At 39.2% G+C, this 16,884-nt stretch overlaps 1 protein-coding gene across 1 annotated transcript in view; it reads left to right on the top strand.

The window, feature by feature from the left end:
- Positions 1 to 246: 246 nt before the first annotated feature.
- Positions 247 to 16,884, top strand: part of GABRG3 (gamma-aminobutyric acid type A receptor subunit gamma3) — a 635,102-nt gene continuing 618,464 nt past the window's right edge. The window contains exons 1-2 of the mRNA XM_044388333.2: positions 247 to 299; positions 5,397 to 5,545. Of these exons, the coding sequence (XP_044244268.1) occupies positions 247 to 299; positions 5,397 to 5,545 (202 nt within the window). The remainder of the gene's footprint in view (positions 300 to 5,396; positions 5,546 to 16,884) is intronic.

Below are 16,884 nucleotides of genomic sequence, written 5' to 3'. Positions count from 1 at the left end.
GGTGGCCGGGCGTCCCGCGTGCGCCACGCGGAGCCGCGCGCAGACCCGCCGGCCGTCGGGGGGCGCGGCGGGCCGCTGGAGCCCACACCTGTCCGGCCTCGGAGGCCGGGAGCCGGTGTTGCGCTGCAGTCCGCGGCACGGGAGGCAGGGAGGGAAAGGAGAGCGGGCGGAGGCGAGGCCCGTGCTCCGGAGGACGCCGCACCCGGCCGGAGGCCCTGGACGCTGCTCCCCAAGCTCCACCTCACCATGGCCCCGAAGCTGCTGCTCTTCCTCTGCCTGTTCTCGGGCTTGCACGCGCGGTAAGTGGCGCCCGGGCCCCGCAGCCCCGGGGCTCTAGCTGGGCTGGAGGGCGGCGGGGGGCGCTGTCTGCCGGCCAGGAACCCCAGCGCGCCCCGCCGTCGGCTGGGCTGCGGCATAGCCCGTTGGGGCCGGGCCAGAAGAGGGGAAGTCGGCCCGCACCTCACCTGTCCCATTGCCCCCTGGACATGGCTATCTGCCTCTCCAGGCTGGGTGGCTGCAGCTTTCTCTGCAACCGGGAATGTGGGGACTCTGAGATTAATGGGCTTCTCCTGAAGCTTTTAGGAGCTGGTTGTTTTAAAGGGTTTTGAAAACCACTATCATAAAGAACCAGAGGTGTCTACCTCCTATTTACCCCTCCCTACAAGTGTTCCGGGGCTCATACACGCACACAGGCAGACATTCTGTATAATTTCCATCACTCTGAAATTTCCCAGGACCCAGAAGTCATGGTTTCCTAGCTGCCTAGTTTAAATCACACTGGCAAAGAGCATCCAGGCTGGGGGCAGGTAGAAGAGGATTGGAGCAAGGGAAAAACCCTACTTCTCAGAAAGGATTCCCCTACCCAGGTCTTGCAAACACACAGTATACACAAGCAGCCCTTCTAGATGAGCCACTTTTCACACACACAAACATACACACACTTACCCCCATAAAGCAAACATGTTGAAATTGATAATAAGTCTTGTGCCTGGTAACTGTAAGATATTATCTTATCGAAAATACCCTTAACCTGCCTCCTAGAACAGCAACCTGCTAATGGGAGCTTAGAGATGCTCCTGGAAGGAATGAAGATGGTTCATGAGATGGAAGGGCAGTGGAACCAGAAGGGTTAAATTTGTTGCTGTAAATATAACTGGATGTTCTGGGTTTGGTTTCTTTAATTCTGTCTCCCAGACTAATCTCTGGCCCAGAGCCTGCAGACTTTGGAAATCAGAGCAGCTCCATGCCTCTCCCCCCATCTCCATCCCAAGAGTCTTGGGACACCCCTTTCCCCAAAACATTCTTGTTCATTTCCTGGATCTGGAAGCTGGAGAGCTAGAGAGCCTTCCTATGGGCAGTTAGCCCTGCAGGTGTCAGCAGGCAATGCCAAGTCTTAGATTTTCATTATATTTGTGAAGTAGGAAGACAGAATAACAAATCTTACAAGACGTAAAGCGACCCCCAGTTTCACTCCCCACTTTTGACAGGGGTTTTTGACCCTAAGAAAGAAAGCCCCGGTCCTCCCCTCCATACCACTCATCCCTACTAAGAGGTGAGAGTGTGAAAGGCAGGCAGTGTGCCAGAGACAGTGTCAGCCGGGGATACACAGTCAGCTCTCTCAACCAGACATAGTACTCCTTGGGCCTTTCAACTCAAGTTAGTTCCTGTCTAAGGGGAGAGCTAGGGAAGGATATGGAAGTGCACTTTCTGAAGTTGATTTTGCCTGGATGTATCTCTGTTTAGAGGCAGAGAGACCAGCAGATAGCAGCAGGCATAATGTAGACTTCTAAAGTATGTAATCTCCACCTGAAGTCGCATCTGCATGAGCTTTCTGTTGCTGCCAACTGGATGAAGTGACCTGCATTTCAGAGTTAGATAATTAACTACATATAGTTTAGATTTATAGCTACTTAACATGCTACAAGGAAAACTGCTTATTGTCCTCATTAGTTTATGTGCTTAGTAGAAAGATATCTTAGTATCTAACATGAAGCAGTCAGGTTTCTAGGGATTCCAAAATACATGTACAGTTTCTTGTGATTCTTCATCCTTCCATTTCACCAGGGCAGATGTAATGATTTTAATATGTTCTGTATCTCGGTTCATTCCCTGACCTTTATAATAGAGGTTGCATATCGGTTGAAAAAAAAATCCAAATTTTAAGCTAATTACATTGCTATATGCCTCTCCTTTGAAAGAGTCTTTGTTCTTTGAATGGGTTTTACAGACATGTAAAGTAACCTGATGTCCGTGTCATCTTTCAAAACTATTATTAATGCTGAGAGGGTTCTTGTTTGCACTCTGGGATGCCTTTCTGGTGTTCAGAATCCCTGGACAAGGTTCTGACAGTTGTGCTCTGTGGTGATGGCTTGGTAACTCCATGAAGAGAAAACCACCCTGTTCTGACACCCATGGATGAGCTTATTATGCACTACAACGCACTACGTCATGCTTGGACCTTGGTGATACCTTGCAGACACCTATTCTGAGATTTAGGGTTTAAAAATACTTCAGACTTTGTCTCTGTCCTTCTAGTTGAAGAGAAGGTGTAAGACCTGCAAATAACATCTGAAGATTGAGCAGTTCTTTGTCAAAGACAATACGTTGCTGATTTGTTTTTAAGAAAAGCTAATTGCAGTGATGGTATTTAGGACCCAACATTCCTGGTAACAGAACACTCATAAAGATAATATATAGCCCACCTAGAATTTAGAAAAGCAGATCATTCTTGTTTTGTTCATATTCTAGTGGGTCTTCTGAGACGAGATTTGGTTTTCATGAAAGGAAGGATTTCCCTGTGGGGCTGGTGGTCTGACACTAGCACTGTGAGGCTTCTGCTTCATTCCCTGAAGTCCTGCAGCAAACTGACAGAAGACCGGGAGTGTCGGCCTCTAGGGGACAAGAAGATCTCTGCCCACACTTTGCCACTGTGCACCCCAAACCAGCCGCCGTGCGGCAGGTCCTGATTTACCTCCTGAATGGATGGGAGAGGACCCTGCTGCTTTTCCTTCCTCCTCTCTCCCACTTTCACCTGCCTTGGTCTCTAAGGAAGAAGCTTATGCAATTTCAGGAAAACCCTCTCGTCACCACTAGAGGGAGAATTAGGCTCATTATAATACTGCGTTTGAAGTAGCTCAAAGTCTTTTTCAAAAACAGAGGCTGTGTGTATACAGAGAACTGATGAAGAGTTAGTGTGCCCAATCTACGTACATATGACCATTGGGGCGATGGAAAATAACAGGGCATGGAGAGCATAGTTTGGTCTGTGCTGGTGAGCTGTCTTTGGGGGTGGGGGAGGGGAGACAGGGAGAGGGATAAGAGAGAAAGGTAGGGGAGGGGAAGAGAAGAGAGAAGAGAAAGAGGCGGACAGAAGAAGGAGAGAGGAGAGGACTGTGGTGGCTTGGAACATGTTTTGAGAATGTTGTATGCGATTCAGCCAAAGAGATCTGCCCCTCTGTCCATAGTCCCTCCTGATGGTTTTGCTGCAGAGTGAATTGCCAGGTGCTGTGGGCAATGATTGCTTCCAGCTAACCATGTCCTACAGAACCCGCTTCAACCTACTCCTTTTTTTCCCAAGATGATAAAATTAATATTCCTGACAATATATCTGATAAACTATTCTATAGTGACATTTTAAATTCTATAGTGTAATTTGTGAAAGTTCAGTTTTACAAATAATGAAATGCAGCATATCACTTCTTGAATGTGTCCCAAATTTTGTAAGTTCCTATTGATGGTGAATGTTCAGTGCCAATAAAAACCCACAGTATTTTATAGTTTCTGTGGATAATTTATTTTAACCTTCTAGTCAATAAATAGTCAAGAAATAGAATTACAGTCTAAGATAAACCTAGGAAAAACTTAAATGAAGTCAATCTGCCAGACATATGCCATATACTCATTTTGAAAATCTCATATATATGTATGTATTCAACCAGGACCAGACTATGTGATACTGCCCTAGTCTAGGTTAAGGCTAGTTAACACTCATAAAAATACTATAATGTATATAATATATGACATATACATATAATTACATATTATATGAAATCATGCATACTCTGGTACTATATATGTAATTATGTGATTATAATATTATATATATGATTGTGAGCATTTAAACAAAGAAGAGATAATGAATTTTTAAAAGTTTCTTCTCTTCCTTTTTTTCATGTTCATTATAGATAATTTAGACAATTCCAAAAATTAACTTAAAGAAACTTCTGTCCCAGAGTACAACTGCCCTGGGATGATGTTAACATTTGGGCTCCTGTATGGGAAGCTAAATAGAAATGAGCTCATACCAAGTCAGGACAAATAAACCTCAAGACAATTTTCTATTCTATATTTTGTTCTTTTTGGTGAAGAAAAAGTCATTACGGCATTTATGTTGATAAAGTATAAGGAAACAAGCAAAGTTGTTTGTTGTTTTACAAGGTTTTTGTTTTGTTTTGTTTTGTTTGCCCTAGTAAATGAGAGTCTATCTGGAAATGCTGCTTGAAGGCAGGAGACTCTCCTCTTTTCAAGCCCACATGGCTGTGTTGTTGATTTGGCCTCACTCACTAAGAAAACTAGCTTGTCATTTTGAGGCCTCTTCATTCAAGTACTCCTGTCAGTGTGTATCACCCAGGAGAGGCAGCCGTCCTGCTGCATGAGACAGGCTCAGAGATGCTCAAGCATTTGTTTCAACCCATTAATGAGGGGCTGAATGATTACGACATATTAGAAAGATTTTAATTTTTAATGTCTGTATTAGCCTGCTCTGTAGGAAATGAATCAGTTTGTGTTGTAAGAGGCGTGTAGAATTGCCAGAGGGCATTCGTCACACACCATCTCTGTTCCTTGTCACCACACATGAGTGCTGGCCAAGCCGACACCTCATAATGGCCCCATGTCTACTTAGAATGAAGGTTCCAGTCTCTAAGAAGCATAAAAGTCAGACTCTGCTGTTTTCAGTGCGGGCAACTCTGCAAAAGCTGTTCTCACCTTCAACTAAAATGAGGTCTTGGCAGTAGGGGGTGGAAGCAGCATGATAAAGTCACCATCTGACAAACATCTGGAAGGTTTGTGCCTTGACCCTCAGAGGTACTCAGGGTGGCGCCAAGCAAGGCTGATTGCTTGCTGTTTGATCTGGCATTGATTTGCTTATCATTGTGTCTATAGCTTAACATAGACAAGGAGTGAAAACATTATGACATGTTAAGAGCAGTGACATTCCTCCTATTGGATTCTTTCTAAATGGTCTTTTGTTTTCATTTTAGAGGTAATCCATTGATTGGGCTGCGAGTATTGGGGACTGCCTACTTATGTCAGGGGTGCTTGAGTGGGCCAAGCTTAAGACACGTCCTGGAGCCATTGCTACAACTTATACTTCACGGTTTGTGCCCTAATTACAGGTCCAGAAAGGTGGAAGAGGATGAATATGAAGATTCATCATCAAACCAAAAGTGGGTTTTGGCTCCAAAATCCCAAGACACTGATGTGACTCTTATTCTCAACAAATTGCTAAGAGAGTATGATAAAAAGCTGAGGCCGGATATTGGAAGTGAGTGTTGATGTTTGTTATTCTAATAGAAAATATGCTGTGATGATGTATTTTTAAAGTTTTTATTTTAAATAATTATAAATTCACTGGAAGTTGCAAAGATGGTACAGAGTCACACAGTTTGAGTGTAGTATGATATCAAAACCAGGAAATTGGCATGAGTGCAATGTGTGTGCATGATTTCATGTCATCTTATCACACGTAGATTTGTGGAAGGACCATGGCAATCAAGCTGCAGAACTGTTTCATCATCATAAAGCCCCCTCCTACTGCCTCTTTATAGGTGCACGCACCTCCCTCCTCCAAAATTCCTAACCCCTGTCAGCCATTATTGGTTGTTTCTGTATTTTGGTCATTTTTATTTTTATTTTTTATTTTTTTAAAGATTTTATTTATTTATCAGAGAGAGAGAGACATCCAGTGAGAGAGAGAACACAAGCAGGGGGCGTGGGAGAGGAAGAAGCAGGCTCCCAGCGGAGGAGCCCAATGCGGGGCTCAATCCCAGAACGCCAGGATCACGTCCTGAGCCAAAGGCAGACGCTTAACGACTGAGCCACCCAGGCGCCCCTATTTTGTTCATTTTTAGAACATCATATACATGCAGTCATTCAGTATGTGACCTTTTAAGATTGGCTTTTCTTCCCTCAGCAAAGTGATTTGGAGATCCGTACAAGCTGTTGTGTGTGTTCATAGTAGTTGGTTCTTTCTTACTGCTAAGTAATCTTCCATGGCAGGAATATACCATAATTTGTTTATCCATTCACCTATTGAGGAACATTTTTGTTGCTTCGTTTTTGTTAGTTACAAATAAAATGACTATATGTGCATTTGTATTCAGGTTTTTGTGTGGAAATAAGATTTCGTTCCCCAGGATGAATGCCCAGGAGTATGATTACTAGGTTGTATGATGAATGTTTTGTTTTTTAAAAAAACTGCCGAACTTTTTTTCCGAAAGTGTCGGTACCCATTTTCTATTCCCACCAGCAATGTATGAGAGATCCGGTTTCTCTGTCTTCCCCAGCAATGAGTATTATCACTATTTTTTTTTATTTTAGCTGCTCTAATAGGTAAATATCTAATAGATTGATACCTCATTGTGTTTTGATTTGCATTTTCCTGGTGGTTAGTGATATTGAACTTCTTTTACGTGCTTATTTGCCAGCAATATATCCTCTTTATTGAAATATCTCTTCATATTAGTTGCCCTTTAGGAATTGGATTATTTTGTTTTGTTTAATTTCTTGTGTTGAATTATTGAGTTCTTCAAATAATCTAGGTATGATTCCTTTGCCAGGTGTAGTTTGCAAATGTTTTTCTCTCAGTATGTAGCTTGTCTTTTCATTCTCTTAACAAGATCTTTCACAGAGGAAAAGTTTTTAATATTGATGAAGTTCAATTTATTGATTTTTAAATGTTTTTTGAAACATGCTTTTGGAATAATGACTAAGAACTCTTCATGAAGCCCCAGTTCCTGAAGATTTTCTCCTTTGTTTTCTTCTAAAAGTTTTATAATTTTATGTTTTACATTTAATTAATTATCTGTCTTTATATAAAATCAGTGTGTGAGGTTTAGAGCTAAGTTTCCCCCACCATTTTTTTCCTATGAATATCCAGTTCCTCTATCACCATTTATTAAAAAGACTGTCTTGTCTCTGTTGAATTGCATTTACACATTTGCCAAAAATCAACTGGCATAGAATATTTCTGGATTCTCTATTTTGTTCTGTTTATCTGTGTGTCTATCACTGTGTCAATACCTACTGTCTTGATTACTATAGTTACATAGTAAGTCTTGAAATTGGATAGATGAATTCAACCTCTTTATTCCTCTTTTTAAACATTATTTTAAATCTTATAAGCCATTTATTTTCCATATGAACTTTAGAATTATCTTGTCTGTATCTAGAAAAACTCTTCTGGTAAGTCTCTATCAGTTTGGGAAAAATGCTGTCTGTACTATGTTGAGTATTCAAATCCACAAACGTGATATGGCTTTCCATTTTAGATCTTCTTTAATTTCTTACATCCAGTGTTTTACAGTTTTTAGTATACAAGTTCTGAATATATTTTGTTAGATTTACACCTAAGTTTCATGTTTTTGGAATGATTATAAATGGTACTGTAATTTAAAATTTCTTTTCCCCTATGTTCATTGCTAGATATACAGAAATACCCCTGATTTTGTATATTGATTTTGTGTCCTCTGACTTGCTGAAACTCAACTTACTTGTTTTAGGAAGTTTTGTGTGTTTGTTTTTTGATAGGTTCCTTGGGATTTTCTGTGTATACCATCATGTCAAATGGGAAGATTTATTTCTTGCTTTCTAATCTGTATGTCTTTTATTTTATTTTATTGCCTTATTTCCCTAGCTGGAACTTCCAACGGTTTGTTGAATGGCAGTGGTGTGAATGGGCATCTTACTTTGTTCCAGATCTTAGAGGAAAGATAGTCAGTCATTTACTATTAAGTGTAATGTTAGTTATATATTTGTATATATCCTTTATCAAATTGAGAGATTTCTCTCTATTTCTGGTTTTCTAAAAGTCATTTTTTAAAAAAATCATGAATGGATATTGAATTTTGCCAAATGCTTTTTCTGCATCAATAGATGAGATCATGTGACTTCTTTTTTTAGCCAGTTAATATAGAAGATTAGGTAGAGTGATTTTCAAATATCGAATCAGTCTTGCATCCCTAGAATAAGCCCCACATAGTTATGTGTTTGATAATACTCTTTTAAAAAAAACCTCTTCTTTTATAATGCTGAATTCTATTTGCCAGTATTTTGTTAAGAATGCTTGCCTCTCTATTCATGAAGAACATTAGTCTGCAGTTTTCTGTTTCTTTTCTTTTCTTTTTTTTTAAGTCTTTGTTAGGTTTTGGTATCAGGTAATACTGGTTTCATAAGATAAGTTAGGAAGTGCCCCCTGATCTTCTGTTTTCTGGAAAAGATTGTGCAAAAGTTTGTGTGAACTTCAGTATTCCATAGAATTCTCTAGAAACATTCTCTGGGTCAGGAGATTTCTTTTCTGGAGTTTCTTCATTACAAATTCATTTCCTTAATAGATACAAGTCTCTTGAACTTACCAATTTTATATTAGGTAAGTTGTGATCATTTGTGCTTTTTAAGAAATTGGTCCATTTCTTTTAAGATGTTCATTTATATGTGTAGAATTGTTGACGATATTTCCTTATAATCCTCTTAATATCTTTATGGCCTATAATATATCCCCTGCTTCATTTCTGATATTAGTAATTTGTGTCTTTCTTTTTTCTTTGTCATCTTGCTAGAGGTTTGTTTGACTTACCTTTTCAAAGAACCACCTTTTGTTTCATTGTTTTTTCTCTACTGTTTTTCTGTTTTTAATTTCATTGAACTTTGCTTTTATTTTTATTATTTACTTTTTTCTGTTTGCTTTGGGTTTATTTTGTTCTTCTTTTTTGAGATAGCACTTAGTTTCTTGATATGAGACTATTCTAATGTAAGCAATAGTGCTTTAAATTACCCTCTCTGCACTGTTTTAACTGTTATCTCACAGACTTTGGTGTGTTGAACTTTCATTTTTGTTGAGTTCAGTGTATTTATTTCCCTTGAGTTTTTTTTTCCCTTAACTCAGATTATTTAGAAGTCTGTTTTTAGTTTCCAGGTATTTAGAAGTTTTCCTGTTATCTGTTACTGATTTCTAGGTTGATCCCATTATAATCAGAGAATATACTCTATATGAGTAAAATTCATTTGAATTTGTTAATCTTTGATTTATGATCCAGAATATGGTCTATTTTGGTGAACGTTCCATGGGCACTTGAAAAGAATGTGTATTTTGCTGTTGTTGAATGGATTGGATCCTGTTGTTTGATGGTATTGTTAAGATAGAAGACTATATTTGCTGATTTTCTGTCTGGTTTTTCTACCAATCGTTTTGATAGGTTAGCAATAGATAGATTAAAGAGTAGATTCTGATCCAAGACCAAGACAAGAGTGGTGTGTTCGGGCGGAGAGAATTGCATACAGTTGTTGGTGTGGGCCTGTGCCGTGTTCACGATGATGATCAGAGACCGTGGGGATTGTGGCAGACACGTTTTTCATAGGATGAACCCAAGCTTTAGTTTATTTCTTCTCCATGGGGCTCATTTAGAGCCCAGCAATTTGCCAGCTCGCATACTACCCCAGCCACCTCGTTCCTCTGTTTTTCCAAGTTTGAGGCTCAGGTGTCCAGTTTATCAGTAGCAGGATATAGAACTACATTGGTTCCAGTAGGCATAGAACATCCAAACCCTTGTGGTGTCGTGTGCAGAAGGTTTAGAGGTGCATGCCCAGTGCATTACTGGAGCAGTCATGTCATCTTTACGTGTTTCTGTTGCATTTTCCATACAATAAAGGAAGAGGACCAAATTACTCATAAATTTCCTTCCAGCTATTCAGTAAGCAATATATCTAAATTACCATTGTACAAGGTTCATAAATTCAGTTGTCACCACATTTCCCCCTTCGTAATTATACATAAATTATCCAGTGTGAAGAGTGTGCAGTGGAAATGCATTTATATGGAAAGAGAAGATTGAGAAAATGTTGCTAATTTCTTCATTTATTGTCAGACACTGTGCTCGGCCCTATAGCAAAGATAAATAAGACTTGTTCCTTGCCCTTCTGGGTAAGTTTAGTCCTTTGCTTATCCTGTGGTATAATACAGCACTGCACCTTCCATCTATGGCATTATTCAATACCACATTTGTCCTCTGAGGTGGAAAATTGGACATGGGTAGAGAGCGGGTGAGCTCAGCTTCCCACCCAGGTTTCTGACGATAGCTAGATCACTTAGCCACTGTACTAGTTGTGGAAAATGCCAGGCAATTCTCTTCAAAAACAGGGAATCCCTCTTACACACACACACAACAAAACACTCAGAAGGAGATGTACTAAGGCCTTGTCATGTGCAACAGGCAAGCAGAATTCGCAATTCTAAGGATTTTATTTTTCCACTATGTACATTAGAATTGTGAATTTTCTAAGTGAAACAGTGTGATACACACTAAGAAAGAATACTTTTTTAAATGGTAACTCTTCTAAAGCCTCACATCATCAGAAGGGCTCTGTAGTTTTTAAATGAAGGAGATTTGAAGAACAACTAAATATAAAACCATAAAGCAGGATGCTCCTCTTCTGTTCCATGACTTTAAAGTTCCACCAAGCACACTGTCATGATCCCTGGGGCAGCAGAGTGACCTGATGAAAGTCTGCAGGATCACTGGTGCGTCTTAGGATTCCTCTTTCTGTCTCATTTAAATGCTAAATAATGGCTGAGTGGCAGAATCCAGCAACTCACTGATGCTTAATTGGAGTAACTGTCTAAGAACAGCTCTCCTGATCAAAGATACTGAATTAAACACTATTTTCTTTCATGGTTTAGAAAGGCTCTGCTTTAAAGGACGGTATCCTATAAAAATCTAAATTTCTTTTCTTTTTTTCACTACTTTTTTCCCCTTTCAACCTATTTGTTATAACCATCATGCTTCTTCCTCAAGGCACAATCAACTTATATTACATAGCATAGTGCTATACATGGATTTATCATTAGTTTACTGTAATTCCCAGTTTATTTGCTCACCTCTCCTACACTCTCCCTCCCTCTCTCAGCCATGCTCTATTTACTGTGCTTTCACTCTGCACCAGGCCCTGGGCCATGGATGTGTGGGGAGCAAAGCAGATGCTTAGGTTTTTCTGAAGGGGAGGGAAGGGGAAAGGGTCTCTGAAGACAACCATGTAGGAGTCGAGATTGGGATTCCCACTTTGGAGTAAGGCAAGCCTGTTTAAGGCACTCTTCAGTTAAAATTCCTTGAAAACCCCCTTTAATTCTAGGATAAAATCCAAGCCCTTACAATGACATAAATGCAGTAAGCCACTATCTGGCCCTTGCCTACTTCTCTGCTTTCACTTCCTGACACTCCACATCGCACATATTATACCCTTTGGTGACACCAAACCTCCTGCTTTCCTTATCTGGTTGCTTGCTTTTACTGTTCTCTCATTCTAGCATGTGGTTCTCTTAACATCCTCTCCCTCTTCTGCACTGAGCTCTTTCCTGCCTTTCTTCAAGCCTTGAAGTTACCTCCTATTAGAAGCCCTCTTCCATGACCTGTCCCCCTCTCACCTCCCTGCCAGGGTGGATCAAGCATCTTCTCTGAGTTTCTTCTAGCATCAGTTTCTCATCTGCTCAATAGGAATAGTACATTTAGAGGGACTGTCTTGAAGATGGTGTAATGTGGTGAAGCCATGAAATAGCTTCTGCAGCACTTCCGTGTGCTTTCTGCAGTTCTGCAGCTGGGAATTGATCTTCTTTCCCCCTCACCCCAGGACACAGTTCCCAGTGCATCAGTTTACGCTGGCATCTCCCAACATACATAGTCCAACCACATGCACGAAGATCCAACATCAAGAAATAAATAAAATGGCTCATCACTGTTATTGTCCACAATAAATAGATGGAATCGAACAGACTCATTTACGTTGCATAGAAGTAACATATCCACTGGAATCCTCTATTAGTTTTCATAATACAAATTGTGATCATTATGTTTTAAAAATACTCACTATTTTTCCAGCTATTATCTCTCCTCAACTAACTTCTAAATTATGGATGTATCTGTTTTAGTTCCCTGCTTTTAACTATCCATCATTCTAAGTAATACTTCAGCTATGTCCTTTACTAGTTCAGGGTTATTCAGGGTATCATTTATCTCAGGAATAGGCCTTGTCATGTGAGCTCGAAAAGGCTGGAGGAGGATAAACCTTCTAATAAGAGAATTGTGAGAAGGAAAGGAAATGAACCTGAGTGAATTTCTCTCTTTTCAGGGTTTGAAGAAATTTGAACCACTCTCCTGAAAATAGAGTATTTCAGAATACAAATTCCCTGTCCATAATCTGGACAGTCTATACCAAATACAGTCAGTATTGGGAAAAATAAAAGGTTATGTGTTGGCTTTTAAAGGTGAATGAACACTGAATACATGCACAATGCATAGAAATCACTCACGGGGGGCGCCTGGGTGGCACAGCGGTTAAGCGTCTGCCTTCGGCTCAGGGCGTGATCCCGGCGTTACGGGATCGAGCCCCACATCAGGCTCTTCCACTATGAGCCTGTTTCTTCCTCTCCCACTCCCCCTGCTTGTGTTCCCTCTCTCGCTGGGTGTCTCTATCTCTGTCGAATAAATAAATAAAATCTTTAAAAAAATAAAAAGATATATATATATATATATATATACACAAAAGAAATCACTCATGGACTTGTTTAGGTTAGGCCGAACATCTGAATAATCTTTTCTTGGCTATGTCCATGATAAGACGGATTAATTTTTCTATTCCTGTTCTTCAGGTGTTTGTATATCTGGACTTCTTTCCCAGGCTTTTCTAAAGCTTATTTTCCCAGTTTAGTTAAAACTTCTTATGAATGTGGAATGATGAGCATCCAGTATGAGAAGAAGCTGGTTGCATGAGTGAGAAGGTGAGCTTTGCACTGCTGTAACTTGCTGGCAGAATTCAGAGGAAGCCCAGCCTCCTCCTCAGTGGGGAATACCCCAGTGGAGGAGATGCCATTTGAGCTTCTTTTCTTCACACTTCCCAGAGCTGGACATGGCAGCTGGGCACGGATTCAAGAGTATCGAAGTGACAGGACCAGTTCCTCGCTAGGAGGAGCTCCTGCCCAGTCCAGGGTCATGTTCCTGGATGAGGAAGGGGAAAGAGACAATGACCAAATAGGGGGAATATGACCCCAGGGAGGTCAGGAGTTAGTTTTGTTGCAGTTAATGTATGTTAAACAACCAAGAGACATAACACGTGGGCTTTGAAGTATAATTTTTAAAGCACACCTTGTCATGTTGCTCTTTAATATCTTTTAGTGAGGGTAATTGAGTAACCAAAGAACTATAAAAAGAATGCTTACAGACTGTTGGTCACAGATGTGATGTCTCTGAGAGAGGCCAGAGTAGCCAGTAGAAAGGCAGAGAAAACCCTCCTATATTTCTGGGCTGGTTCCTGATGTGTGTAAACGTGACAACTCCTGTCAGAGGGATTTGAGAGTTTAAGCTGGATCATAGAATTTGAGTGAATTTTGAAATGTGTGAAGGACTGTACAAACAATCAAATGTATTAAGATATGATTTATAATGAATATATACAATTGTCCCTCATCCTGATGGTTTTTATATTTTAAGAAGAAATAATAGACATAGGATTTTAATCCAAAGGAATGAAATACACGTGTTGAAGTGTAGATGCCTGTGTGCCAGAGTAAAGAGAGTTGGTTTTGGGGTCCCTAAAGCATAGCAACTTGATGGATCACAGTCTAAGTGCCTCAGCTGGGTACTGACTTTCAGATGACCTTTCTAGCTATCTTTTCCTATCTTAATGCACATCAGATGACTGTCTTAACTGTACATTTAGGTTAGCTTGGTTAGTCTTCATCTAAAACCACAGCCTACTATGCAGACGGGTGAGTTGTCATTTCCCAACAATTACTGTATATCCAGAAAATAATTCAAATATATTCACTCCATTCTCAGAACAGATGTAGGAGGAGAGGAAACAGACATTCTTAATTGCTGTGCTCAAAGTAAAAGCTATTACTGTAGACTTAGTTAACTGATTTTGTCGCGAAGTTAATTCAAATGCATAGGGAGGTGGAGAACAAATTTTGTGGAGAAATTATACCTGTCATCTCTTTGGGAGACTAATTAGGCATCCAGAGGATGCTGGGTTAGGACCCATTACCTCAGCTCAACATATGTTGGTAGGTGACCCTTCCCCACATAATCCCTACCATTTTGGGCAGTGATCCTTTTCACACATATACCTTAGCGCTTAGGATTTCACCATGGCACTCTACCTAAGGCGGAATTCGGTGTAAGGCAAGGCAGTATGAGATCAAAGGCCTGTAGTTTGGTTCATTAAAAAGATTTTTTACTAGGCTATATTTTTTCTTGTAGGAGATATATAATGATATCTCAATGTATAAGTATTTTTTTTTATCTGTAATTTGGTAAATAACTCTGATCGCATGTCCCTAGGAATAATCTAATGACTGGACTTGATTTGAATATGCAGTTCAGTTTATAGAATAACAAGTGATCTGTTTCTTATGTTTATTCATCACCACTGCAGGAATTGAGCAAAATAGCTTCATGTGGCTTAGAGAGGGTTTGAGTGGGAAAAGAGCTGGACTCAAATAATGGGTTCTTCCACCAGTTGCTGGTGGATTCACTTAGAGATATGACCTCACTGACCTGTAGGTTTCCATCTCTAAATGGAATAATTAAAAGTATATCCAAGTCTCGTTGTAAGAATTGTAGATTATAATAACACCTGACCCATAGGGAGAGGACAGAATGTGTCATCTGCCTTCTGCCCGCTGTATTCCTAGACCTACACACCATGTTGGCTCTGTTTCAGCCTGGTTTATCAGTAGCAAAGTAGAACTCTCAGGCAGCTCCACTGTCATAAAAGCTTTGTCTTAGATTGAGATTTCTGTTCAGCTGTCGGCATTTCATCAGTATGTAATTAACATCCTGATCCAAAATATCTTACAGATCCTTTTATAAAGTATTACTGTGCCCATACTGATTAGGTTGTTATCCTACTAATTCACATTTGAGGGACAAATGCAGATGTGAAAATCATAGTTTCATAGAACATCATGGCTTGAAGGGATTCTAAAAAGAAATCTGTCCAACAGCTTAGAAATCTGGCTTTATGTCAGAATTACCTTGGGAGCTCTTTAACATACAGAGATCAGGGTCCAACCCCAAGACCTACTATGCAATATTATTTTTTATGTTTTCTAGTTCATGGATTTTCACTTAGATCTGTATTATTACCATTCTTCTGCTTGCTTTGGATTTAATTTGCTTTACTTTTAGTTTCTTAAAGTGAAAGATGAAGTCATGGATTTGAGAACTTCTTATCTAATTTTAGTGTTTAGTGCTATAAATTCCTCCTAAGCAATTCTATAGTGGCATTCCACAGATTTCAGTGTTTTGATTTCATTTACATTCAATAAAAAAAAAACCCTACTAATTTCCTTTTTGGTTTCTTCTTACACCATGCATGGTGCTCATTTAGACGTGTGGTATTCATTTTCCGAATATTTGAGATTTTTCCAGGTATCTTTCTGTTATTGATTTCTCATTAAAATCCACTGTGGTAAATGAACATACTTTTTATAACTTGGATCCTTTTACATTTACTGAGACTTGTTTCATGGCCCAGAATATGATCTATATTGATGTGTACTTGGAAAGAATGTGTATTCTGCTGTTGTGACGTGGAGTGTTGTGTAATTAGATTAGGTGAAGTTAGTTCATATTTTTATAAAGATCTACTTGCTGATTTAATTTTTTTGTTATTGAAGTATAGTTAACATGTAGTGTTATATTAGTTTCAGGTGTACAATGCAGTTCAGTGCTTACCACAATAAGCGTAGTTACTGTGTGTCACCATACAACATTACAGTATTATTGACTATATTCCCTATGCTGTACTTTTCATCCTCAAGACTAATTTATATTTAGTTTTTAGTAAATTTAGTAAATTTAGTATATTTAGTAAATTTAGTATATTTATATACTTACTGATTTTTTAAACCTATTTTTATCAATTATTGAGGGTAGGGTATTGAAATCTCTGGCAATAACTATGGATCTGTCCATTTCTCTTTATAGTTCTAACAGTGTTTGAATCATGAATGTTGAAACAATGATATTAGGGGTAGAAGCATTTAGGATTTTTATGTCCTTTTGATTAATTGACCACATCATCATTAGAAAATAAATATCCTTATACCTGGCAATATTCTTTTTTGTGAAATCTACTTTGTCTGACATTAAAATAGACACTCCAGCTTTCTTTTGCCTAGTGTTAGATTGGTATAGGTCTTTCCATTCTTTTACTTGTAACCTGTATTTGTCATTAGGTTTAAAGTGTGCTTCTTGTAGGCACCATATAGGTTGGTTTTGCTTTCCTAACATTCAGTCCATCAATTTCTGTATTCTAATTGGAGTCTTTAGACCATTTACAATTATTGTAATTATTGTTGAGGTTAGATTTAAAACTGTCATCTTTTTATTGATTTTCTATAGTCTCTCTGTTGTTCCTTTCCCCCTCTTTTAATGATTCTCTTATTTTCTTTGTTTTCTTATTGTCTATAACCCTTTATCTTGCTATTTTAGTGTCTTTATTAAAGATTTGTAGTATAATTTTTAACTTATCACAGTCTACCAACAGGTGATTTTATTCCCAGTTTACACATAGCACGAAAGTGTGTGTGTGTACGTATTTCTGTCTTTTATC

This window comes from Ursus arctos, unplaced genomic scaffold (genome assembly GCF_023065955.2).
Source record: "Ursus arctos isolate Adak ecotype North America unplaced genomic scaffold, UrsArc2.0 scaffold_28, whole genome shotgun sequence".
Lineage (NCBI taxonomy): Eukaryota > Metazoa > Chordata > Mammalia > Carnivora > Ursidae > Ursus > Ursus arctos.
This window is presented reverse-complemented; position numbering and strand designations above follow the sequence as displayed.